This window comes from Pezoporus flaviventris, unplaced genomic scaffold (genome assembly GCF_033815535.1).
Source record: "Pezoporus flaviventris isolate CSIRO_AGI_PZ_B2104156 unplaced genomic scaffold, CSIRO_AGI_Pfla_v1 ptg000244l, whole genome shotgun sequence".
Classification (NCBI taxonomy): domain Eukaryota; kingdom Metazoa; phylum Chordata; class Aves; order Psittaciformes; family Psittacidae; genus Pezoporus; species Pezoporus flaviventris.
The window spans coordinates 28,237-52,337 of NW_026892791.1; the positions used below are offsets into that span (position 1 = coordinate 28,237).

General features: G+C 60.4%; 3 protein-coding genes across 6 annotated transcripts; 2 read left to right on the plus strand and 1 right to left on the minus strand.

Moving 5' to 3' along the window:
* Nucleotides 1-1,224: 1,224 nt before the first annotated feature.
* LIX1L (limb and CNS expressed 1 like) lies at nucleotides 1,225-7,935 on the minus strand. 2 transcript variants are annotated; one of them, XR_009741438.1, is made up of 7 exons: nucleotides 7,638-7,935; nucleotides 4,930-5,093; nucleotides 3,980-4,120; nucleotides 3,665-3,760; nucleotides 3,106-3,183; nucleotides 1,921-2,986; nucleotides 1,225-1,863 (listed from the first exon to the last, which is right to left on the minus strand). XR_009741438.1 is itself a non-coding variant. In XM_061442714.1 (6 exons), exons 1-6 carry the CDS (start codon nucleotides 7,918-7,920, stop codon nucleotides 2,744-2,746), a joined length of 1,005 nt encoding a protein of 334 aa, XP_061298698.1. In that variant the 5' UTR covers nucleotides 7,921-7,935; the 3' UTR covers nucleotides 1,870-2,743. The 2 variants fall into 2 exon arrangements, 1 of the variants encoding a protein (XP_061298698.1); XM_061442714.1 differs by lacking the exon at nucleotides 1,225-1,863 and having other exon boundaries at nucleotides 1,870-2,986.
* Nucleotides 7,936-8,469: 534 nt separating this feature from the next.
* On the plus strand, nucleotides 8,470-10,203 carry PEX11B (peroxisomal biogenesis factor 11 beta). The gene is made up of 4 exons (XM_061442715.1): nucleotides 8,470-8,552; nucleotides 8,627-8,742; nucleotides 8,819-9,020; nucleotides 9,108-10,203. The coding sequence occupies exons 1-4, from the start codon at nucleotides 8,497-8,499 to the stop codon at nucleotides 9,472-9,474; spliced, it is 741 nt and encodes a 246-aa protein (XP_061298699.1). The 5' UTR covers nucleotides 8,470-8,496; the 3' UTR covers nucleotides 9,475-10,203.
* Nucleotides 10,204-11,001: 798 nt separating this feature from the next.
* On the plus strand, nucleotides 11,002-23,854 carry ITGA10 (integrin subunit alpha 10). 3 transcript variants are annotated; one of them, XM_061442695.1, is made up of 30 exons: nucleotides 11,005-11,445; nucleotides 12,258-12,369; nucleotides 12,760-12,857; nucleotides 12,979-13,067; nucleotides 13,160-13,274; nucleotides 13,354-13,481; nucleotides 13,914-14,062; nucleotides 14,572-14,722; nucleotides 15,742-15,907; nucleotides 16,371-16,444; nucleotides 16,662-16,806; nucleotides 17,446-17,594; nucleotides 17,668-17,811; nucleotides 19,146-19,349; nucleotides 19,425-19,555; nucleotides 19,630-19,796; nucleotides 20,492-20,631; nucleotides 20,753-20,860; nucleotides 20,933-21,018; nucleotides 21,090-21,231; nucleotides 21,387-21,479; nucleotides 21,768-21,844; nucleotides 21,930-22,013; nucleotides 22,111-22,195; nucleotides 22,487-22,600; nucleotides 22,670-22,756; nucleotides 22,851-22,964; nucleotides 23,120-23,215; nucleotides 23,320-23,433; nucleotides 23,518-23,854. In XM_061442695.1, the coding sequence occupies exons 1-30, from the start codon at nucleotides 11,403-11,405 to the stop codon at nucleotides 23,581-23,583; spliced, it is 3,471 nt and encodes a 1,156-aa protein (XP_061298679.1). In that variant the 5' UTR covers nucleotides 11,005-11,402; the 3' UTR covers nucleotides 23,584-23,854. The 3 variants fall into 3 exon arrangements, 2 of the variants coding, with proteins under 2 accessions (XP_061298679.1, XP_061298680.1); XM_061442696.1 differs by lacking the exons at nucleotides 12,258-12,369; nucleotides 12,760-12,857 and having other exon boundaries at nucleotides 11,007-11,445; XR_009741434.1 differs by lacking the exons at nucleotides 21,768-21,844; nucleotides 22,851-22,964; nucleotides 23,120-23,215; nucleotides 23,320-23,433; nucleotides 23,518-23,854 and having other exon boundaries at nucleotides 11,002-11,445; nucleotides 21,902-22,013; nucleotides 22,670-22,694.
* The last annotated feature ends 247 nt before the right edge of the window (nucleotides 23,855-24,101 follow it).

Sequence of the window (24,101 nt, forward strand, 5' to 3'; positions counted from 1 at the left end):
GCTGGATCTATCGAGTCGATGTGTTTCTTTATCACCTCGACCACAGCGCGCCAAGGAGACGGCAAGCTCGATGCTGTGGAGTCTCCCCGGGTGGCCTGGTCCGAGAGCTTAACCCCTGCTACAGCCCCCTTGGCAGGGTCATAAACGTTCATGGCGTCTACGCCCGGGACCTCCCGGGAGACCCAGCTCGGCAACCTGCGCAGCTCGGCCATCGCGGCTCCCAGCACCCCGCACACGTTCGCCTCCTCTCCAGACGCTTCCGAACCCATCTCTCCCGCCGCTCACCTCTGTCCTGCAGAGAGGATCGAGCGCAGCGCCGGGGTCCCGCTCCCTGCCCGCAGCCTCCTGCTCCGCTTCGAGCTGGCGGTTACCTCCCGGGTGCCTGCTCGGGCGCCGGCTGTGGCAGCTGCTGCCGGGCCCCGCTGCTGCCGGCGCACCAAGAGCTTTATTCCGCGGCACAGCGCGTCTGAAAGAGCTCTCCAACGGTAACTTCGGTAACTTCGCACCGGCACCCCGGGCAGTACCGGGCTACAACAGCTCCTCCTTCCCTCAGCCCCTTCCTGTCCCAGTGGGTGCACTTCTCAGCAGCTCTCTCGGTGTTCTCTCTTCCGTTCCTCTGGGCTTCCCTTGCGCGCTTCTCCCGTGCTTGCAGCTGATGACACCCAAGATGTCTGCGCTCTCGCCCAGCTCTGATGGCGCAGCTTCCCGTGCAGCGCTCCCCACACGGGTGCGGCGGAACCGGCGTCGCCGCCATCTTGGGGAGGTCAAAGCATGGCGTCCGGCCCGCGCCGCCATCTTGGGGAGGGCGTGCGGCGGAACCGGCGTCGCCGCCATCTTGGGGAGGTCGCGGTGCCTCCGCCCTCCCCAACGCAGCCATGGGCCGCGCTGCACCCCTGAGGAAGACGAAGCCGCCGCAGTTACCCCAAATCGGGTGTTTATTGCATAAAGTCGTACACAAGGCGCTGTGGTGGCAGCGATTCGCCCCGTCACTGCCTGAACACTGAGAATCCCATGGGATGCTCTAGGAACCGGGATTTGCTCCTTTCCCAGCCTCTGGGCAGAGGCAGAGTCTCACAGCAGGGTCCGGGGTTGCCGTTTGATGCTCCAGATGGTTCTGGAAGGCTCCAGAAGCACCAGTGATCCCATCCTAATGGAAGAAGGGAGTAACAGCGGCAAATCCCCCCCATTTCCATCCCATCAGACATTAAGCATCGTGGCAAGAGCTGCGTATATAAAAAAGGTACAAATCCCACTAACCCGGGTTTGTTAGGACAAGATTACAAAAGTGGAGGAGCTACGGCTAAGGCGGGGGGTGGAATTCCAGCTGCCCGCGTTGGAAAAGGAGGAAGGGGTTTGGGAATGGCCGGGAGCAAGGGGCAGGACCTGAGCCCTGGCTCAGGGTTAAACATGGCTCTGGTTAACGAAGACTTAAAGTGAGTTCTGGTTAAGCAAGACTTAAACCCAGCTCTGCTTAGGTAAGACTTAAACACTGTTCTGGTTAAGGAAGACTTAAACACTGCTTAAGCAAGACTTAAAATCAGTTCTAGTTAAGTGACACTTCAACACTGTTCTGGTTAAGCAAGACTTAAAGTGAGTTCTGGTTAAGCAAGACGTAAACAGCTCTGGTTAACTGAGACTTCAACACTGCTCTGGTTAAGCAAGACTTAAACCCAGCTCTGGTTAGGTAAGGCTTAAACACTGATCTGGTTAACAAAGACTTAAACCCATCTCCAGTTAGCTGACACTTCAAATCAGTTCCAGTTACCTGAGGTTTAAGCACAGCGCTGGTTAACTGAGACTTAAACACTTCAGTCTGGTTAAGGAAGACTTAAAATCAGTTCTAGTTAACTGAGACTTAAAACACTTCAGTCTGGTTAAGGACAACTTAAAATCAGTTCTAGTTAAGCGAGGCTTAAACACTGCTCTGGTTAAGCAAGACTTTAAATGAGTTCTGGTTTAGCAAGACTTAAACCCAGCTCTGGTTAACTGGGACTTAACCCCAGCTGCAGGGAACCAGACCTGATTTGAAGTCCTGGCATTCCCAGGGCTCCCCATTCCCTGCTTCCCATGGGAAGCCTAGCTAGGCCTTTGGAAGCTGGCTTGGGAAGGATGCTCCAGAAGGAACATCCACCTCCTTTGAGCATCAAACACTCACCTGGAAACCCAAACCCTCCATTGCCAGCAGAATTCCCAGCTGCAGCTGGGATTTGGGTTCAACACTCCAAGCATCCAACAAGGATTAAGGAGGAGCAGGGCAGGAGATGAATTAAACCCCCCTTAAGCACCATATGGCGTGGTTGTTAATGCACTACAGCCCACCCTGGGCATGAAGAGCCAGAGCAGGGCTGCAAATCCCAAGCCTGGAATGCCGGATTCCCATGTTTAAGCCTGGCCAGACAAGATCCCGGTTTAAGTCCCTTTTGCCATGCTCAGGAGCTTTTCCCCTCTGGGCTTGAACTTGTTGTGAAGGGGGTTGATAGAGCCCCCTCTATTCTAGAAGCAGAACAGCACCAGAAAGCAGGTCTGTGCTCCAAGAAGTGCTAAATCCCTGGAATGCTGCCGCCTCTGGAATACCACCAGAGCAGGAGGAGCAGAGCTGGAAGCAAAGTATTACAACATGGTTTTGAGATCTCTAAAGGAGCTTTTCCCTTTCCAATTCCTCTTCGCTGTGCAAATGGGCCAGAAGTTGGGAACATGCATTAGGGCTGGATCCCATTGGGAATTGGGATGCCAGCACTGGAGCCTAGCAGCTGGAGGAGTGTGTGCTTCCCAGCTGGCCAGCAGCCAGCATCAGGATGTCTTTCTTCTCCTTATGGAAGCGCAGCTCCTTCCCAGCCAGGCGGGCTTCATCCAGCTCCCGCTCCGTGGATGCCAGCTCCCTGGAAAGAGCCCCCGGGCTGCTCTGCTCCCGGTTCACCCAGTCCATGGCCATCTGGTTCCTTATGTCATCATCCAGAGCACGGTGGGAATAGTGAGCCAGGACCTCCTGGTGGGAATGGCAGGGAAAAGAAGTCACTGCACGGGATACAGGGTGCTGAGTGAGCTACAGGAGCTTTGGGAAGAGGATAAGGCGTTGGGAATGCTTCTCGGGATAGCAGGACTCACCTGCCGTGAGCACTGCCTCTCCCGCATGGCTTTGAGGCTGCCGTTCCAATGCAGCAACTGGAACACGGTCATCAGCTCCTGCAATAGCACGAGGGGGTCAGGAAAAAAGTGTGGGATGAGGGGGAAGAGTCAGGAGCACGTGTTGGGATGAGGACTCGGTGTCAGGAGCAGCCAAGCCAGTTCCCAGCTCCAGGCACAAAGGAAGGACTCTGGAACATCACGTCCCATCCTTTGCAGCTCCAGGGATCACGAAGCCTGTTCCCAGCTCCAGAGGCTGGAAGGCAAAGACTCCCTCAAGGTTACCCAGATGCAGGGTCAAGATTCCCAAAGCCAATCCCAGCCTGAGGAATACCCTCTGTAAACAGCCTGTCCATATAAACAGGGCTGGCTCCTACCTCTGGAGCGCTTCCATCCCAGGGAAAGGAGCCAGGCAAGTGCTACAGGAAAAGCTTCCCTAAGGCAAGGAACCCCCATTGCAGCAACACAAGGGGCTTTGGGATGCACCCAAACCCCCAGACGGAGCGGGAACGGATCCATGGCATTCCCCTATGAGCAGTACCTGGAACTCCAGCATCGATTTCCCCTTGTTAGATTCCAGCATGAAGCGGAAGGCACCAATCCCGGTGTTGGGATTATCAGCTTCCTCTCGATTGCCCTGCAGGAGACATTCAGACAAGAGCTGCAATTCCCAACCCAGCATGGCTCTGGGCACCATCTGCGTGCCACTGCAGTGAGAATTCCCTCTGGGATAAGTTTTAATCCTCACTATAAAACCAGCCCCCAAACCTGCCATAAAGAATTCCAGCTGGAAAAGCAACCTTCTCTTCCCGTCATTTGAGGTTTTCCCTCACCCCCATCAATGGGAAAGCCTTACATTGAAGGATGCCAGAGCCTCAGAAACACTCTTCTCAATGAACTCATCCGTGATCCGTCGGGAAGGGTGCTCATTGAACACGGAATTCATCAACGCGATCTTGGCAGCGCTCCTCCGGGCTTCAGCCTTGGTGGGACAGAACTGGGGAGACACAGACCCCATGAGAGAGCCCTTTGCTCCCAGTGGGAACTGGGTGGCGCTGCTGGGATGTGGCATGCTCGTACAGCCTGGAATCCTTAGGAAACCACAGTTATCCCAAGCACGCCAAGCACAGGGAACAGGGAGGCGGCTGAGCTCAGCACCAGGAAATGCCACTGAGCACAACAACAAACCCAAGGACCACAAAGACCATTCCTTGGGCCTGGGGTTGCCAGAGCTGTTCCTTTGGGATACATCCTTCAGGGCATGGAAGTTAAATGCCTGAAGCCAGGAGAGTGCAGGAATGGGAAGCGCTGTCAGGACCCAGCGTGCGTTTGAGACCTTCACTTCTGGGCTGGACCCTTTCCTTTGCTCCTCCTATCAACCCAATCGCTTCTCAAGCCATTTGCCACCTTTGGGAAGTGGTTCTGGGTGAAATGGGAATGGTGCTTTACCAGTTTGGAAATGGATCTCACTGGGAAGGAGGCTGAAAGATGAAAACCAGCCATCAAATGGTGGTCTCCAGAAGCATGGATCCCACCCCAGCACTGCTGAGGTACAAGCAGGGAACACATCCAGCGAAGTAAAAGCAGCATCCCGACTGCTGCTGGATGAGGGTTTATAGGAACATTTAGGAGGCAGCTTGAAACAGAAGAGGGTTACAGGGAGATCCCATGGCATTCCCATGCTGCCAACCAGCTGGAAAACAGTGCTGCTGCCCCCAGGAAGCTACTGAAGCATCAGTGGTGGTGGGGACCCGAGTGTGAGAGCAAGCTCTGCAGCAGGGACAGCCCCACCTGAGCCCCAGGTACCTGGAAGCTGCCGAAGCAACTGCCCCCAGGCAGGGTGACGTAGCAGACGTAAGGGGGGCTGTTGGAAGGGACCATCTCGTACACCACGAGGGCTCCGTTCTTCAGGTCAGCGCCGCGTGACTGCTTCATCTGCCAGAACTCCTGAAGGGCCTCCACGACGTTCACTGAGGGCACGGGGAGAGAACTGAGGTCAGACACAGGGAACCAGATCCCCCCCCAACCCCACAGCCCTGATCCAGCTCGGGGGGGACAGCACCAAAAGGACGTGGAGCTCCCTGGAGAAGGCTCCTAAAGGAGACCTTAGAGCAGCTCCTATAGGGGCTACAGGAAACCTCGAGAGGGGCTTTGGACAAGGGATGGAGGGACAGGACAAAGGGAATGGCTTTAACCTGCTAGGGGGGAGACTGAGGTGGAATATTGGGAAGCAAGTCCCTTCCAGCCCACCCCATTGTGGGATTCTCTGACCCACAGTCGGGCTCAGCAGTGTGGGGAGAGGGCGTGCAGGTGCTTCCTTAGTGACTGGAGTAATAGGGCAGAGCACTGAGATGTGGCCAAAAGGGTTGGGATTTGACTGGATTCAACACTTCCAGATACAAGAATGTTGTAGGAAAGTAAAGTACCTACTGGAAACTCTACAGATCCTTTGGGATAATGGGATCTCTAGGGCTGGAGAGCAAATGGCAGCGAGAGGAGCAGGAAGCATCTGCCCTCTCCTCAATGCAAGGCTGCCCAAGTGGTGCTGAGCAGCTAAACCCTGGCTGAGAGCTTCAATCCAAGTCTGGAATCCGATCTTCAGGCTGAATTTGCCCTCAATCCATGACTTTCACCCTTGGAAAGAGGCAGAAGATTGGAAACAAGCATCCTAAATCCTGGTCGGTGCCATCTTCGTGAGACTGGTCCTTAAAGAAGCAAGGACACATGCATCCTGAAGGATTTTAATCCCATATGGAACACGAAACACAAGAGAAAAGGACTGAACAATTTGCCCGGTCCCTGGCAGTGTTCAAGGCCAGGTTGGACGGGGCTTGGAGCACCCTTCTCTAGTGGAAGGTGTCCCTGTCCATGGCTTTAGATGAGCCTTAACATCCCTTCCCAAAGTATTTCATGATTCCATGACTGAAGCAGCACTGTTCTCTTTGCATCCTGCTTGACACAACACAGAGCCTGCTCTGCCCATCAGCCCAAGCTCTGTTTCTGGCTCCAGAGCTGTGGATCCCACAGCACATCTGCCTTGCATATTAAATACAGAGGAATAAGTGATTCCACATGGAGCCCAGCTACTCCGGAGCCAGATGAGCAGCATTCCCTGCTCCTGCCAAGCACTCCCAGCCTCTGCTGGACCTGCCGGAAGTCAGGAACTCAAACCAGTGGCAAAGCGTCTCCTTTTGGGGGGGCTCAGAAGGGTTCTTCCATCCCAGGACCAGGAAAATCTGAGCTTTAACCTTTGGTTTTGGTCTTTGTTCAAGAACAAGGAGTGGACACGAATCCCAGAGTCTCTGATGCAACACTTGGATGCAGCCCCATGGAGCCGGAGAATGGTGGAATGCTTCCCAGACATCAGCAGCCCCTTCCCGGTGACTTCTCCTCTCAGCCATAGGGATTCTCCTCGGTGAGGTGAGGAGCAGGGAAGTGAGGGCGATCCCAGGAAAGGAGGAGTTTCCCGGGATCACTGAGAGGAAGCAGGGGTTTCCTTGTGCTGCCATCAAGCTGAAGTCAAGGACCGACCAAATCGCTCCCACGTGAGACGAAGCCTCCTTAAACTCTCCAAAAAGGCTCAAACAACTCAAGCAGCCGCCACCTTATCCCACTTTTCCAGTGGGTCACAGCACAAGGGAGAATCCTCCTCTGCTTTATCCCACCAGGCAGGGACCCCCTCCAGGTCCTGCACCCTCCTGGGCACCTCCGGTTGTGCCCTACCTTGTGTCCTACACCTTTCACACCACCTAAACCATAAAGGTCTCTCTCTGGGTGGGAGATCCCAAGCACAAGGCTTGAGCTTGGGTGGCTCGGGGTCACTGTGGGGTGTCTATAGGGTGTCCATGGGTCACTATGGGTTGCTATTGGCTTGTGGAGGGTCTCCATAGGGTACCTATGGGTCGCTAGGGGGTGTCTATTGGTTGCTGTAGGTCATTATGGGGATCTCTATGTCACTATGTTGTGTCTGTAGCATGGGTTGCTACGTGGTGCTCATGGATCATTGTGGGTCACTACTGGGTATCTGCAGGGTGCAGAGGGTGGTCTCTATAGGGTATCTGTGGGTCGCAGAGAATCTCAATAGGGTCTCTATGGGTCGTGGAGGGTCTCTATAGGGTGTCTATGGGCTGTCTATGGGTCACTGTAGGTCATGATGGGATGCCTATATGGGGGTGGGGTCACCCTATGGGAGATGCTGGGGGGCTCTACGAGGTGTCCATGGGTCGCTGTGGGGCACGTAAACAAATAAAGCTCATTAAAAGTGACTAAAAAGCAAACAAATCCGACTGGAACCGACCGAAACCGCACATGGGAAAAGCCCCCAGGAACGGCACCGGTCAACGCCGATTCCTGACACCGAACCCAGCGACAACAACCGGGGGGACCAGAGCCCACGTTAAACCCATTCCCTTCTCCCGTCCCCCTGCCCCGTGCCCAAAGCCCGTGCCAGGGACCCTGGAGCTGCCCTGAGGCCCGGCGTGGGGCTCACCCCCCGCTCCCGCAGCCCCGCTCACCGCGGCCGTAGCCCTGCGTGTGCTTGGCGAAGCTCCTCACCACGGCCTCCACCGCCTCCCGCAGCACAGCGGGCGGCCCGCAGCCGGGCAGCGGCGGCGCGGCGGGTCCCTGCAGCCCCAGCGGGGGCGGCGGCGGCGGCAGCCCCAGCCCCAGCCCCGGAGCCGCTGCTGGCAGCGCTGCCGCTGGGCCGGGCGGCGGGGCCGGGGCCCCGGTGACCCCCGGGCGCAGGGAGCGCAGCGAGCCCAGCCCCGGCTGCAGCCGCGCCGCCCGCACCGACTCCATCGCAACCAGGGAAGGAGCCCCGCCGCCAGCCGCCGTCACTCACAGCCCGAGGGGCCAATGGGCGTGCGGATCGCCTCAGGGAGGGGGCGGGACAGAGGCGAGAGCTGACCAATGGCAACGCGGAGAAGGCTTCGGGGAAGGGGGGAGGGAGGGAGGGAGGAGAGAGGCAGCGGGCCAATGGCAGGGCAGAGTGCCGGGAATGTGGGCGGGGCGCTGGGAGAGCTCCCAATCAGAACTCGCTTGTGGAGAGCGTGTGGCGCACCCGAGTTACGTGCCCCAATCGCAAGTGAGGGACGGGGTGAGAAGGCGAGGCTTAGAGACAGCAGCCCAATCGTGCTGCAGGGCTGATTATAATGACAGAGAAATCAACCAATCGGAAAGGAGATGGGGGTGGGAGAATTGCGATCGCCTTCTGAGCGGGGTGCAGAAAGAAGCCAATCAAACCCTTCGATACACACTGCAAGGCGGAGCCCGCCGCCCGCAGCCAATCAGAGCGCTCGTTCAGCCCGTCACCGCCTTCCACCGCGCTGCCGGAGGCGGCTCCGCTTCGCGTCGCGGGCCCGGCCCGGCGCGGCCATGGAGCCCTGGGTGCGCTTCAGCGCTCAGAGCCAGGCCAAGGAGCGGCTCTTCAGGTGCGGGCGGCGGCTCCCGGCTCCCCGGGGCGCCCGGCGCCGGTGCGGCCGCGCTGACCCGCGCTCTCTTGCAGGGCCGCGCAGTACGCCTGTGCGCTGGCCGCGGACACGCTGCGGAGGAATGGGGCGAGCGCTGCGGCCCTGGCGAGCGTCCGGGAGCTGGAGGCACACCTCAGCCTGGGCCGCAAGCGTGAGTGCAGCCGGGGCGGGGGGAGCGGGCCTGGGGCGGGCGGGCGGCCCCAGTGACCGGCGGTGTCCGCCCGCAGTGCTGCGCCTCGGCAGCGCCGCGGAGGCCGTGGAGGCGGCCAAGCGGGCCATGCACCTCTCGGACACGGTGCTGCGGTTCTGCGTCACCCTCGGCCACCTCAACAGGGCCTTGTACCTGGCCTGCGACAACGTGCTCTGGGCCGGCAAGAGCGGGCTCCTCCCCAGCGTGGACCAGGAGAAGTGGAGCCACCGGTCCTTCAGGTGAGGCGCTGCCCGAGGGGTCCCTCCCCGGGCCGTGCGGGCCGAGCGCCGGTGCTTCCCCCCAGCTCCCTCCCGCTGTGTCCCCAGGTATTTCCTCTTCGCGCTGGTGCTGAACCTGAGCCGCGACGCCTACGAGCTCCGCATCCTGCTGGAGCGGGAGGCGGGCGGGAAGCGAGCCAAGGGCGGGGACAGCGCGCTCCAGGCCCGGGCTGACACCCGGCTCCAGCAGCTGGGGCTGAGGCTGCAGCTCCAGCTCCGGCTCCTGCTCCGAGTGCTCCGCAAGAACCCGCCGCTGCTGCTGGACCTGGTGAGGAACCTCTGCGACCTCTTCATCCCCCTGGACAAGCTGGGGCTCTACCGGACCAGCTCCGGCTTCGTGGGGCTCTGCGGCCTCACCTCCTCCGTGCTCTCCATCCTCACCATCCTGCACCCCTGGCTCAAGCTGAAGCCTTGAGCTCTGCCACCGGGATACACGGGGTCATTCCTTGGCTGCGGTGGCTTGGACCGATGGGATGCGGTGGGAATTCTGTGCCTCCCACTGCCTGTGGTGCCAGCAAGGAATGGGAGAACTCATTGGACCTAAACGTCATTCTTTTCCCCATCGACTTCCCCGGCTCTTTTAGGGGGTTGATTTTCCCTTTTTCCTCTTCAGAGGGAATCTCCCAAACTGGATCCAGCCAAAAGAGCTGGAAAAGGCTCCCTGGGTGCTTCTCCCAGGCTTGAGGGGGTTAAACCATGGGGTGGGATGAGGTGGGATGTATCCAACACCCCTTTGGATGCTGAAGGGAGTGGCCACAGATGAGCCAGGCTGGATTTGGGATGCCTTGGAGCTCTATGGATTCACCCTGCTGCACCTTGCTTCCCACATATTCTCCTAGGGCTTTTCCTTGGGATGAATCCAGGTGAGGGCAGCTCCGTGCCATGATTCCCATTGTTCCCATCAGCTTGTTCTGCTGCCTCACTGGGTTTATCCATTTCACTTGGGGTTTATGGCACTGTCCAGGGCAGGCAGCAGCATTCCGGCTGTGAGGAACGGGGCTGGGAATTCCCAGCAATGGAGAGGGAAAAATGTCATGAATGGGATGAGGAGCTTTGGATTTTGACCCTGGAATGGGGTTCGGAAAGCTCCTATGCTCCAAGGTACCCCCAGAGTGCTGTTAATAAATAGTCTGTACATGTGTTATTCCAGATATTCCCCCTGTTATTCCATACTCCCCCTTCCAGATCCCCCCTTCCAATTATTCCACGTATTCCCCCCATTATTCCACATATTCCTCCTGGTTTTCCATATTCCCCCCATTATCCCAGATCCCCCCTCTAATTATTCCAGTGATTCCCTCCCCGTTATTCCACATATTCCCCCCATCTTGTTCCACATTCCCCTCTCGTTATTCCAAATCCCCCCGTTATTCCACCTGTTTCCCCCATTATTCTGTATTCCTCCCATCCACATACCCTCTCATTCCCTCCTGTTATTTCAAAGATTCCCCCCCTTGATCCCAGTTACCTCCCACTTATTCCAGGTATTTTCCCCCTTGTTAGTCCACGTATTCCCCCAGTTGTTTGTATTCCCCATGCTCCTGACTCCCACCATCAACTGCCAGGATCCAGTCCTTGATTCGCTGGGGATGCTGCCCTCCAATCCCCCATGGATCCAGTCCCTGTTCCCCTGGGATTCATCCTCCTTGGCATGCAGTCCTTGATTCCCTGCAATCCAAATCCCCCCGTGGAGCCAGTCCCGAAGTCCCTGGGGATCTCCACCCCCCCCGATGCTGTCCCCAATTCTCCCCATTCCCTGGATCCCTTTCCTAATCCCCTGAGGTTCCAGATTCCATTCCCTGGGATTCAGTCACTGTCCCCCTGGCATCCAGTCCCTGATCCCATGGGAATCATGGGGCCAGGAACTGGAGATGGGGACCATGAACAGGAGGCTGGGGACAGCATCCAGGAGGTGGGAACAACGTCCAGGAGATGGGAACACAGTGTCCAGGAGGTGGCAGTGTCACCCGGAGGACGTGGCACCCCTCAATGCCCCATTCCAACATCCCGCCTTGGAGCCGGGTCCCTGGGGATGGCGCTGCCCCATCCATGGGGTTCACATCCTGAGGGGTGGGGGGGACCCGCTGGGATAAGAGGACCCCACACACACGATGATCCCGCATCGTCCCGCCCGCTCCTTCCTTCCCCTCCTCTGTTTTTCCGTGGTTTTCTGCCACTTTGCCTGTTTTTCCAGCGTTTCTCCCCCAAAAAAGCCCCGCTCGGGCACGTTATTTATAGCAGCCAATGGGAGGCGAAGGAGGAGGGCGAAAAACTATGGAAAAACTCCAAAAAGAGGGGAAAAAAAAACCCCATCCCAGACGGAGACAGAGTCACCTTTGAGCCATGGCCATGGCGGGGGCCGGCTGCTGGATCCTCCTGCTCCCAGGTAACGGCGCCCCCAGATCCAACGGGATTTGGGGTGGGATTCGTACGGGAAGGTGCGAGCCCCAACTCAGAGGGGTTCTGGGGGGGAAATCATCCCGATTTGGGGCATCTTTTGGGATGGGGGATCCCAAAATTCCTCCTGGATGTGGGGGGAGAAGCTGGATCCCACTTGGAGGAGCTGGGAAGTGGGGAAATCGATGCGGTTTGGGGGGGAGAAAGGGCAAAACTGGGCCAAAATGGGGATGTTGAGTTGGGGGTTACCAGCCGGACACTGAGGGCACGTCCAGGAAGGGGAAACTGAGGTGGGAAAGGAGGAACTGAGGCACCCATGGGTGCTGTGTGCTGTGTGCTGTGTTTGCGGTGCTGTATGTGGGGTGCTAGGTGCTGTATATGGGGTGCCAGTGCTGTGTATGGGGTGCTATATGTGGGGTGCTATATATGAGGTGCCAGAGCTATATGTGGGGTGCTGTATATGGGGTGCCAGTGCTATATGTGGGGTGCTATATATGAGGTGCCAGTGCTGTATGTGGGGTGCTATATATGAGGTGCCAGTGCTATATGTGGGGTGCTGTATATGGGGTGCCAGTGCTATATGTGGGGTGCTGTATATGGGGTGACAGTGCTGTATGTGGGGTGCTATATATGAGGTGCCAGTGCTATATATGGGGTGCCAGTGCTATATGTGGGGTACAATATATGGGGTGCAGCTGCTCCAATGCCCCCCCCAGGATCTCCCCCTTTCCCACCCCAATCCCGGGGCTGTGACCCCACATGGGGGTCCTGAAGACTCCCCAAACCCCTCCTGCCCCCCAGGCCTGTGTGTGGGGTTCAACATCGACGTGAGCCACCCACGGCTCTTCCATGGCCCGGCCCAGGCCCAGTTTGGGTACAAGGTGCTGCAGTGGGTGAATGGCACAGAGCGGTGGTGAGTGCACCCATGGGTGCTATGGGGCGGGGGGCACCCATGGGTGTTATGGGGTGGGGATGGGGGGGCGGCCATTGTGGGGGGCTAAAGCGTCCCCAGGGAGTGGAGGTGTGGGGCAGGGCAGGGGTGGTGGTGTCCTGAGGGGAAAACCGAGGCAGGAAAGAGGGAAGTGAGGCAGGGAAACTTGGCGCAAAAGGGGGAAATCAGCAGGGCAAGGGGCGATGGAGGCAAAGCGCGCTCCGTGCTTCCCGGGGCAGGAATGGGGCTCTGGGGCTCCCCGGGGTCGCTCCGGGGCCGATCCCGGCATTCCCGGCCGGAGCTTGGGCCGCGCTGGCGCCGCTCCCGGGCAGCCGCAGCCGGGCGGTGCCGGGACCCTCCGTGTCCCCGCAGGCTCCTGGTGGCGGCCCCGTGGGACGGCGACCGCCGCGGGGCCGTCTACAAGTGCCACGTCGGAGCCCGCGGCGAGCCCTGCGCCAGAGCCGACCTCGGTACCGCCGCGTCCATCGGGGGGGGGACCCTGCCCCTGGCGCCATTCCCGAGCCGCGGTGGGGCTCGGGGGGTCGGGAGGTTATCCCGGTGCTGACCCCTCGCACCCCTGTTTTCCCATAGGATCCGCAGCCCCGTGGCTCTTCCCTCTGCCCGAGCACAACATGCACTTCGGGATGACGCTGCTGGACTCTAAGGATGGGGGATTCATGGTGAGAGCTCCTTCCGAAGGGAAACTGAGGCCGGGATGTGGGTGGCTCAAAGCCACATTCCATGTGTCCCTGTGTCCCCCCACCGCGGCCAGGCTTGTGCCCCGCTTTGGTCCCAGCCGTGCGGAACCTCGCTCTTCAGCACCGGCATCTGCACCCGCCTGAATGGGGACCTGCGGGCAGTGGGGACCGTGGCGCCCACGGCACAGCGTAAGTGTGGGGCTTGGGATGCGGGGTAGGACATGCAGGGATGCGCCGGTGCCAGCCCTGTCCCCCCCTCACCCCACAGGCTGCTCCACGTACATGGACATCGTCATCGTCCTGGATGGCTCCAACAGCATCTACCCCTGGTACGAGGTGCAGAACTTCCTCAGCAACATCCTCAGCAAGTTCTTCATCGGGCCCGGCCAGATCCAGGTGACCCTGGGGGATCTCCAGGGCCGTGATGAGGTCCCCAGGGCCCAAATAGGGTCCTCAGGGCCTTAACAGGGTCCCAGGACCTTGGATTGATGCCATCATCCTTAGGGCAATGCTCTTGTCCCCATGGGGATGCCACCTCATGCATGTCCCTTGCATAATGTCCCCTTGTGCCAGTGTCAGCCCTGGGATGCTGGCAACATCCCTGGGGTGATGCCATTGTCACCAGGGTGCTGCTCTTGTCCCTGGGGTGATGCCAGAGTGCCCAGCATGATGCTGTTGTCTCTGTGCCAATGTCACCCCTGGGATGATGCCATCATCCCCATAGTGATACCACCCATCCCTGCAGTGGTGCCATTGTCCTCAGGGCACTGCTGTTGTCCCGGGGGGATGCCACCATTCCCGGGATGATGTCCCTGTCCCCTGGCACAGGTCGGGGTGCTGCAGTATGGGGAGCTGGCGGTGCACGAGTGGGACCTGGACCGGTTCCACACGGTGGAGGACGTGGTGGCTGCGGCCAAGAACATCAGCAGGCAGGAGGGCAGGGAGACGCGCACGGCACTCGCCATCCGGCAGGCATGGTGCGGGACTGGGAATGGGAGCTGGAATAGGGCTGGGATCTGGAATGGGATTGGATCTGGATCCAGAATTGGACTGGGGTCAGAGCTGGGCTCTGGTAGTAGGAACTGGGTGAGGATTGGGGTCATTGTTGGGTTAGAAATGGGATGAGAAATGGGGTTGGGGTCAGGATCAGGGTGAGGGTTGGGACTGGGGTTGGGATCAGGGTCAGAATCGAGATTGAGATTTGAGTTGGGGCTGGGATTTGGATCAGGATTGGGAGTGGGGGTGAAATTTGGATCAGGAATAGTATTGAAGTCAAGATCAGGGTCAGGACTGGGATCAAGATTTGAGTCAGGGTGGGGATTTGGATCAGGATCAGGGGTGAGATAAGGGTTGGGATTGAGATTGGGATCAAGTTGGGATCATGGTTGGGATGAGTCAGTCTTGCAGATTGGGATCGGGCTCAGGGCTGGGATCAGGATCAGGCTGAGGTTCAGGACTGGGATCAGCCCCTGTCCTCCCCCCCCAGCACGGCTGCATTCAGCGCGGCGCGGGGGGGGCGCGCAGATGCCACGCGCCTGCTCATCGTGGTGACAGACGGGGAGTCCCACGACGGGGAGGAGCTGCCGGAGGCGCTGTGGGAGTGCGAGCGCCGCAACATCACCCGCTACGCCATTGCCGTGAGTGCCCCCCTCCTGCATCCTGCTGCATCCCCATCCTGCATCCCACCTGCATCCCCATCCCACTGCATCCCCATCCTGCATCCCCATCCTGCTGCATCCCCATCCTACATCCCACCTGCATCCCCATCCTGCATCCCCATCCCACTGCATCCCCATCCTGCATCCCCATCCTGCTGCATCCCCATCCTACATCCCACCTGCATCCCCATCCTGCATCCCCATCCTGCTGCATCCCCATCCTGCATCTCCATCCTGCTGCATCCCCATCCTGCATCCCCATCCTGCATCCCCATCCTGCATCCCACCTGCATCCCCATCCTGCATCTCCATCCTGCATCCCACCTGCATCCCCATCCCACTGCATCCCCATCCTGCATCCCACCTGCATCCCCATCCCACTGCATCCCCATCCTGCATCCCACCTGCAACCCCATCATGCTGCTTCCCCATCCTTTGTCCCACTGCCTCTGCTCCTGCATCCTGGCTGGCATCCCTGCCCTGCTTCCACCACTGGGATCCTCATCCCACTGCATCTGGTCCTGCATCCCACATCCCACTCCATCCCCATCCTGCTGCATTCCCATCCCACATCCACCACCAGGATCCCCATCCCCATCCCACTGCATCCCCATCCCACATCCTGGCTGCATCCCCAACCTGCTGCATCCCCATCCCATATCCTGCTGCATCCCTGTCCTGCCTCCAACACCGGGATCCCCATCCTGTATCCACTCCTACATCCTGGCTGCATCCCTGTCCTGCATCCTGGCTGTATCCTCATCCTGGCTGCATCCCCATCCTTCAGCCTGGCTGCATGCACTCCCTCATCCCAACTGAATCCCCTTCCTGCATCCCACTGCATCCCCATCCCACATCCCAACTGAATCTCCATCCTGCATCCCACCTGCATCCGGTCTCGCGTCCTGACTGAATCCCCATCCCCATCTTGCTGCATCCACTCCCAAATCCACCACTGGGATCCTCATCCCGCATCCTGCTGCATCCACTCCTGCCAGGTCCTGGGCCACTACCTGCGCCGGCAGCAGGATCCCGAGGATTTCATCCGGGAGATCAAGTCCATCGCCAGTGACCCGGATGAGAAATACTTCTTCAATGTGAGCGACGAGGCCGCCCTCAACGACATCGTGGACGCACTGGGAGACCGCATCTTCAGCCTGGAAGGTGCCGTGGGGCTGGATCGGGGATGGGATCCCCGGGAGGCTGCGGGCAACCAGCTGGAATCACACCTGGGATCAACACAAGTCCCATGAGGAGCAGCTGAGGGACCTGGGGGGTTCAGATGGAGAAGAGAAGGCTCAGGGGGACCTTATTGCTCCCTACAAATGCCTGACAGGAGGATGGAGCCAGGAAGGGGCTGGGCTCTAATCCCAAAGGATGGGACAAAAGGAAACAGCCTCAAGCTGCACCAGGAGAGGTTTAGATGGAGGTTGAGAAGAGTTTATCCACCCAGAGAGTGGTCAGGGATTGATCAGTGATGGAGTCGCCATCCCTGGAAGTGTTCCCAAACCATGTCCATTACTGCCATGGGTTAGTGCTGGGGAGCAGTTGGACTGGATGATCTTGAAGCTCTTTCCCACCCTGCCTGATTCCATGATTCCAGTCCCATCTCCTTCTCCCTCCCCAGGCACCCACGGGTACAATGAGAGCTCCTTTGAGCTGGAGATGTCCCAGATCGGTTTCTCCATCCACCCCCTGGAGGTGAGGCTGTTGGGATGGGCAGGATCCGGCTCCGGGAAAGGGCTGGAGCAGGATTTGTGGAAGTGGAAAACAGTCCTCAGCCCATCCCGGGGCTGTGCATCCCTGTCATGGTAGGGTCTGGGGACAATGAGGCATCGCCATACACGTGGTGTCCTTGAGGCGTGACACACGCTTCCTCCCAAGCTCCCAGCATCATATGCCATGTTTCCACCTCCAGGATGGGATCCTCTTTGGCATGGTGGGGGCATACGACTGGGACGGGGCCGTGCTGGAGGAGAGCCGGCGGGGCCGCATTGTCCCACCCAGGAAAGCCTTCCAGAAGGAATTCCCCCTGGAGCTGAAGAATCACGCAGCTTATTTGGGTATGGGGGTGGGGAGACATCCGGAGGGATGCACCGTGTCCCGGGGATGTGGGGCAAATGGGGGTTCATCAGCAATTAAAGGATGCTCAGTGTACCCAGTGTGCTCTGTGTCCCTGGGATGCTCAGTACCCTGGGATGTTCAATGCCCCTGGGATGCTCAGTACCTCTGGGATGCTCAGTGCCACCAGGATGCCCTGTGTCCCTCGGATGCTCAGTACCCTGGGATGTTCAATGCCCCAAGGATGCTCAGTGTCCCTGGGATGCTCAGTACCTCTGGGATGCTCAGTGCCACCAGGATGCCCTGTGTCCCTCGGATGCTCAGTACCCTGGGATGTTCAATGCCCCAAGGATGCTCAGTGTCCCTGGGATGCTCAGTACCTCTGGGATGCTCAGTGCCACCAGGATACCCTGTGTCCCTGGGATGCTCGATGTCCCCAGGATGCCCGGTGTCCCTGGGATGCTCGATGTCCCCAGGATGCCCGGTGTCCCTGGGATGCTCGATGTCCCCAGGATGCCCTGTGTCCCTGGGATGCTTGAAACCATGGGACGCTCAATGCCACTGGGACACTTGGTACCCACTGTCCTTTGGGGACCCAGTCTTCCCAGGGATGCCACCACTATGCTGTGTCCCCACTCCAGGTTACGCTGTGTCCTCACTGCGGCTGCCGGGGGGGCAGCAGCTCTACGTGGCCGGAGCCCCTCGCTTCCAGCACAAGGGCAAGGTCATCCTCTTCCATATGGACACCATGGGGGCCGTGACGGTGGCGCAGGCGCTGACAGGGGAGCAGGTAGGGGCTGTGTGGGGCAGGGGAGGGGGGCTCATGGCAGCCCCGGCCTGACCCAGCCCTGCTGCACCCCCAGATAGGCTCCTACTTCGGGAGCGAGGTCTGTGTCCTGGATGTGGATGGGGACGGTGCCACCGATGTGCTGCTGGTGGCGGCTCCCATGTACCTGGGAGAGCAGAGCAGGGAGATGGGGCGGGTGTACCTGTACACGGTGGGGCAGGTGAGGGGTGCAGTGGGATTGGAGGGGATGTAATGGGACTGGGGGGGATGCAGTGGGATTGGGGAGGATGCAATGGAATTTGGGGGGATGCAGTGGGATTGAGGGGGATGCAGTGGGATTGGGGAGGATGCAGTGGGATTTGGGGGGGATGCAATGGGACTGGGGAGGATGCAATGGTATTGGGGAGGATGCAATGGAATTTGGGGGGATGCAGTGGGATTGGGGGGATGTAATGGGATTGTGGAGGATGCAATGGGATTGGGGGATGCAATGGGACTGAGGGGGATGCAATGTGATTGGGGAGGATGCAATGGAATTTTGTGGGAGATGCAGTGGGATTGGGGAGATGCAATGAGATTGAGGGGGATGTAATGGGATTGGGGAGGATGCAATGGAATTTAGGGGGATGCAGTGGGATTGGGGGGGATGCAATGGGATTGGGGAGGATGCAATGGAATTTGGGGAGATGCAGTGGGATTGGGGGATGCAATGGGATTTGGGGGGGATGCAGTGGGATTGGGGGGGATGCAATAGGATTGGGGAGGATGCAATGGGATTGGGGAGGATGCAATGGAATTTGGGGGGATGCAATGGGATTGGGGGGATGCAATGGGATTGAGGGGGATGTAATGGGATTGGGGAGGATGCAATGGGATTGGGGGATGCAATGGAATTGAGGGGAATGCAATGGGATTGGGGAGGATGCAATGGAATTTTGGGGGGGATGCAGTGGGATTGGGGGGATGCAATGGGATTGGGGAGGATGCAATGGAATTTGGGGGGGTGCAGTGTGATTGGAGGGATGCAATGGGATTGGAGGGAGGCAATGGGATTGAGGGGGATGTAATGGGATTGGGGAGGATGCAATGGGATTGGGGGATGCAATGGAACTGAGGGGGATGCAATAGGATTGGGGAGGATGCAATGGAATTGGGGGGGGGATGCAGTGGGATTAGGGGGATGCAATGGGATTGGGGAGCATGCAATGGAATTTGGGGGGAGTGCAGTGGGATTGGGGGGATGCAATGGGATCTGGGGGGGGATGCAGTGGGATTAGGGGTATGCAATGGAATTTGGGGGGATGCAGTGGGATTGGGGGGATGCAATGGGATTGGGGAGGATGCAATGGAATTTGGGGGGGGTGCAGTGGGATTGGGGGGATGCAATGGGATCTGGGGGGGGATGCAGTGGGATTAGGGGTATGCAATGGAATTTGAGGGGATGCAATGGGATTGGGGGCAGGATGTGGGGGGGATCCATTGCCCAGGGTCTCCCCTGTCCCCCTCCACCTCCCGGTGCTCCCGCGGGTACCGAGGCCGCGCCGTGCCCCGCAGCGGCTCCTGGCCCCCGCCGGGACCCTGCTCGCCGGGCCGAGGCCGCAGGATTCCCGCTTCGGGTACTCCATGGCCGCGGTCCCGGACCTCAACCACGACGGCTTCAACGACGCTGCGGTGGGGGCGCCGCTGGAGGACGGGCACCGCGGCGCGGTCTACATCTACCACGGGGCGGCGGGGACCCTCCTGCCCCAGTACAAGCAGGTGGGGCGGGGGCAGGAACCGGGGCGGGGCGGCGGAGCGCAGCCTCGTACGAGCCAGCGGTCCCTCGTCCCGCAGCGCATCGAGGCGGCGGCGCTGGCTCCCAGCCTCAGCTACTTCGGGCGCAGCGTGGACGGGCGGCGGGACACGGACGGGGACGGGCTGGTGGCCCTGGCCGTGGGCGCGCAGGGGGCGGCCGTGCTGCTGCGGTGAGTGCTGGGCGCGGGGCAGGGCTGCGGGTCCCGGCCCCCGCGGAGCCCCCACCCCGGGACGGGCGTTGCAGGTCCCGCCGGATCGTGCGAGTGACGGCGTTGCTGCGCGTGGAGCCTCCGGCCATCAGCGTCACGCAGCGGAGCTGCCGCCGCGGCGGAGCCGCCGCCGTTTGCCTCCGCGCCCGCCTCTGCCTCCGCGCCTCGGAGCGCGCCCGCGGCCGGGCCCAGAGCGGCTTCCGTGAGTGCGGCGGTGGGGGCGGCCACGGGGGGGCTGGAGCATCCCTGGGGTGTCCTTGGAGCATCCTAGGGGTGTCCATTGGGCATCCCAGGGGTGTCCGTGGGGCATCCCTGGGGTGTCCTTGGAGCATCTCTGGGGTGTCCTTGGAGCATCCTAGGGGTGTCCATTGGGCATCCCAGGGGTGTCCGTGGGGCATCCCTGGGGTGTCCTTGGAGCATCTCTGGGGTGTCCTTGGAGCATCCTAGGGGTGTCCATTGGGCATCCCAGGGGTGTCCGTGGGGCATCCCTGGGGTGTCCTTGGAGCATCTCTGGGGTGTCCTTGGAGCATCCTAGGGGTGTCCATTGGGCATCCCAGGGGTGTCCATGGAGCATCCCTGGGGTGTTCTTGGAGCATCCTAGGGGTGTCCGTGGAGCATCCCAGGAGGTCCTGGAGAAGCCTCTGGTGTCCCTGAGCAATCCCAGGTGACCTTGGAGCATCCCATGAGCATCCCAGGGTGTTCCTGGAGCATCTCTGGAGTATCCCAGTTGTTCCTGGAGCATCCCAGGGTGTCTCTTGAACATCCCAGGCTGTTCCTAGAGAATCCCTGGACCACCCCAGGGTGTCTCCACAGCACCCCAGTGCTATCCCCACAGCCCCACGTGCTACCCCAGGGATATCCCATCCCTATGGGTGATGCCATCTCATCCCGGTGCAGGGCTCCAGTACAACATATCCCTGGAGGAGGGGACCCCGGCTAGGGCTATCTTCGACTCAGGGGCACGGCGCCTGCTGCTGCAGCACCTCGAGCTGTGGCCGGAGCAGCCAAGCTGCCTCCGCTTCCCATTCCATGTCCTGGTGAGCCCCTGGAGCATCCCGGGTGCCCCTGGGGCATTCTGAGTGTCCCTGGAACATCTCTGGTGTTCCTGGAGGATCCCATAGCACCAGGGCCTCACTGGGGCCCACTCATCCTCCCCAGGACACCACGGACTATCTGCGCCCCGTCAGCATCACCCTCAGCTTCGCCATGGCTGATCCCAGTGGACCGGTGCTGGATGAGGCATCACCCACCACCATCCGGAAGCTGGTGGGTGCTGGGATCCTTCCCAGGATCCTTCCCCCCCTCTTGGCATCGGGAATCACACCCGGCTCCTTCCAGATCCCCTTCTTCAAGGAGTGTGGGGAGGATAATGAGTGCATCACCAACCTGGTGCTCAAGGCCACCATGGACATCGTGGGCTCCAGGTATGGGGGTCCCCGGGGTGTCCCCAGGGCTGAGCTGTGCTCTGGGGCTGTGACCACTCTGGGTGCTGCAGGGAGAGCCCCCACGTCCTGCGCAGGGGCAGGAGGAAGGTGCTGGTGGACGTGGTGCTGGAGAACAGGGAGGAGAACGCCTACAATGCCAGCCTGGAGCTCCGCTACTCCGGCAACCTCCACTTCTCCAGCCTCACGCTCCAGGTACGGGGTCCCCCCCATGACTTGGGAGATGGGGTCCCTTTGGTCCCAAATGGGTCCTTCAACCCATCCTGGGTGGGAGATGGGGATCCCTGCGGCTCTGGACCACCCCCCCCCCCCCCCCCCAGCCATAGGTGACATGTGTGTCCCCACGGCAGGACCACAGCCCAGTGAAGCTGGAATGCTGGGCACTGCCGGGACACCGCCGGCTCTGCAGCGTTGGGTACCCCGTGTTCCCCTCATTGGCCAAGGTAGGGGACAGGGGAACCCCTCCCAGAGCACCCATTGCACCCCATTGCCACCCATTGCTACCCCATTGCCACTCATTGCCACTCACTGCCAGCCATTGCCACCCCATTGCCACTCACTGCCACCCATTGCCACCCCTTTTGACCCCATTGCCAGTCATTGCCACCCATTACCACCCCATTGACACCCACTGCCATCCATTACCACCCCATTGCCACCCATCGCCACCCCATTGTTGCCACCCCATTGCCACTCATTGCCACCCACTGCCACCCCATTGCCACCCATAGCTCTCCTTTACCCTGGAGCTGGAGTTCAGCTGCTCCGTGCTCCTGGACCGAGCCAATGTCACCCTGGAGGCCACCAGGTAGGAGCAGGGTGCTGGGGGCTGCACCCATAGCAGCGGTATTGGGGGTGTCCTCAGGGTCCTCCCTCACTCTCCCTCCATCCAGTGACAGCTCCGAGGCCAGGCAGGAGGACAACGTGGTCCAGCTCTCGGTGCCCATCCGCTACCAGCCCGACCTCTTCCTCTCCACGTAGGAGACATGGAGCAGGGATCAACTGGGGGGAGTTTTATGGCACTGGGGGTGTTTATGGTGCTGGGGGTGGATCCAATCCCATCTCATCCCACAGTGATTCCAACCTGCGCCGTTACGAGATTCACCCACCCAGCACCTTCCCCCATGGTCCTGGCCCAGAATTCCGGACCACGGTGAAGGTGGGATATGGGGTATGGGGGGCGGGATATGGAGGTGCGGGATATGGGGATGCAGGATCTGGGGGTGTGGGATATGAGGATACAAGATATAGGGGTGTGGGATATGGGGATGCAGGATATGAGGATGCAGGATACAGGGGTCTGGGAAACAGGGATGTGGGATGCAGGATACAGGGATGCAGGATACAGGGGTGTGGGATGTGGGGATGCAGGATACAGGGATGCAGCATACAGCGGTGTGGGATGCGGGATACGGAGCAGTCCGGGGGGTCTCACCCCATTCCCCCCCAGGTGCAGAACCTCGGGTGCTTCCCGGTGCGGGGCCTGTCCCTGCGCCTGTCCCTGCCCGCGCTGGGCCCGCGCCGGGTCCCGCTCCTGCCGGTCACCCGCGTCCTGACCCACAACGTGAGTCCTGCGGGGGGGCGCGCGGGGGTCCCTGCACCCGCTGCGGCTGAGCCCGTGTGTCCCCCCCAGGCCACCTGCGTGCTGCGGACCCCCCCCGAGGGCACGGCCGCGGTGGTGCCGGTGCAGCCCGAGGACCTGCAGCGCGTGGAGCAGCTGGTGAGAGGCGGGGGACGCAGCGCATCCCCCCCCCCCCCCAGCACCCCCAGATCCCCCAGCACCCCCAGACCCCCTCACTCCGTGTCCCCCCCAGGACTGCACCAACGCCTGGTGCCAGGAGCTCAGCTGCCGCCTGGGGCCGCTGCACCGCGGGGACGAGGTCTCGGTCCACATCCTGCGCAGCATCCACACCGCGTTCTTCCATGGGGTGAGGGGTGCTGGGGGGATATGGGTGATGGGGGAGGATATGAGGTGAGGGCGGATATGGGGTGCTGGGGAGGATATGGAGGTGCTGGGGGATATGAGGGTGATGGGGGAGGATATGAGATGGGACCATCCCATCCCGTTTCGTTTCCCCCCAAGGCTCCATTCCGCAGTGTGCGGGTGCTCAGCAGTGCCTGGCTGCAGGTCCCGCCCAGCAGCGCTCTGGTGCTGGAGGAGGGGGCGCAGCGCAGGGAGGTAGGAGCCCCCCCAGACCCCGCACCCAGTCCGGGGTGCAGGTGGCAGGGAGCACCCCCCCCTTATTCCCACTTTCTCCCTGTGGCTCCTCCCTCGTCCTGCAGATGGTGCTGGAAATCCTGCAGGGGAAGCGGGTGCCAGTATCCCTCTGGATCCTGGTGGGCAGCGTCCTGGGGGGGCTGCTCCTCCTGGCGCTCATCATCTTCTGCCTCTGGAAGGTGAGATGGGGCCGGGGGAGGCTGTGTCCTTCATTGCCCTGCTCCCTCCATCCTCACCCTCCACCCTCTCCTTCTCTCCCCCAGCTCGGCTTCTTCACCCGCAAGAAGCCCCCCAAGGAGGAGGAGGAGGAAGAGGAGGAGACGCAGTGAGGGCAGGAGGGGCCCCTGGCACCCAGCACCGTGGCCTTGGGGAGCACCAGGGGCTCGGGACTCTGCCCCCCCCAACCTCGGCTCCATCCTTGCGGAGGGCGATGCCTCCGCTGGGGCTGGATTGTGCTGGCACTGGGATGCAGCCACAAGAGGTCGGGAGAAGGAGGAAGGAGCCCCCCAAGTGTCACCTGAAGGGTCGTGGAGGTGGGGAAAAAGGGGGGAGCAGCGGGTGGGAAGGAGCAGCACCACCAATAAAGCTCAGCTCTGCGGAGGTGCTCAATGCTGGTACCCGGGATGCTGGAGTGCTGGGACCCAAACCACCCCCCTCTGCCCAGGGTGTCTGACAGCACCATGGAATGATGGTGAGCACAAGGGGGGGTGGTGGTGTAAAAGTCAAATATGGATGAAACGGCACAGAAATTGGTGGTGGGGGGGAAGCCCAACAGGATGAATGTCCACAACAAAGAGGGGATGGACCAAAGGGAGGGTCAGGGTGGGTCCACACCAGGATTTGGGGG

Bases quoted from the DNA above. Each gene is read 5' to 3' on its own strand.
- LIX1L (XM_061442714.1), bottom strand. From the start codon at position 7,920: ATGGAGTCGGTGCGGGCGGCGCGGCTGCAGCCGGGGCTGGGCTCGCTG. The intron at 3,184-3,664 runs GTACTGCTCATA...GTGCTATTGCAG, and splicing joins AATCGATGCTGGAGTTCCAG to GAGCTGATGACCGTGTTCCA. The intron at 2,987-3,105 runs GTGAGTCCTGCT...CATTCCCACCAG, and splicing joins AGAGGCAGTGCTCACGGCAG to GAGGTCCTGGCTCACTATTC.
- PEX11B (XM_061442715.1), top strand. From the start codon at position 8,497: ATGGAGCCCTGGGTGCGCTTCAGCGCTCAGAGCCAGGCCAAGGAGCGG. The intron at 8,553-8,626 runs GTGCGGGCGGCG...GCTCTCTTGCAG, and splicing joins GCCAAGGAGCGGCTCTTCAG to GGCCGCGCAGTACGCCTGTG. The intron at 8,743-8,818 runs GTGAGTGCAGCC...GTCCGCCCGCAG, and splicing joins CCTCAGCCTGGGCCGCAAGC to TGCTGCGCCTCGGCAGCGCC.
- ITGA10 (XM_061442695.1), top strand. From the start codon at position 11,403: ATGGCCATGGCGGGGGCCGGCTGCTGGATCCTCCTGCTCCCAG. The intron at 12,858-12,978 runs GTACCGCCGCGT...GTTTTCCCATAG, and splicing joins CTGCGCCAGAGCCGACCTCG to GATCCGCAGCCCCGTGGCTC. The intron at 14,723-15,741 runs GTGAGTGCCCCC...CACTCCTGCCAG, and splicing joins TCACCCGCTACGCCATTGCC to GTCCTGGGCCACTACCTGCG.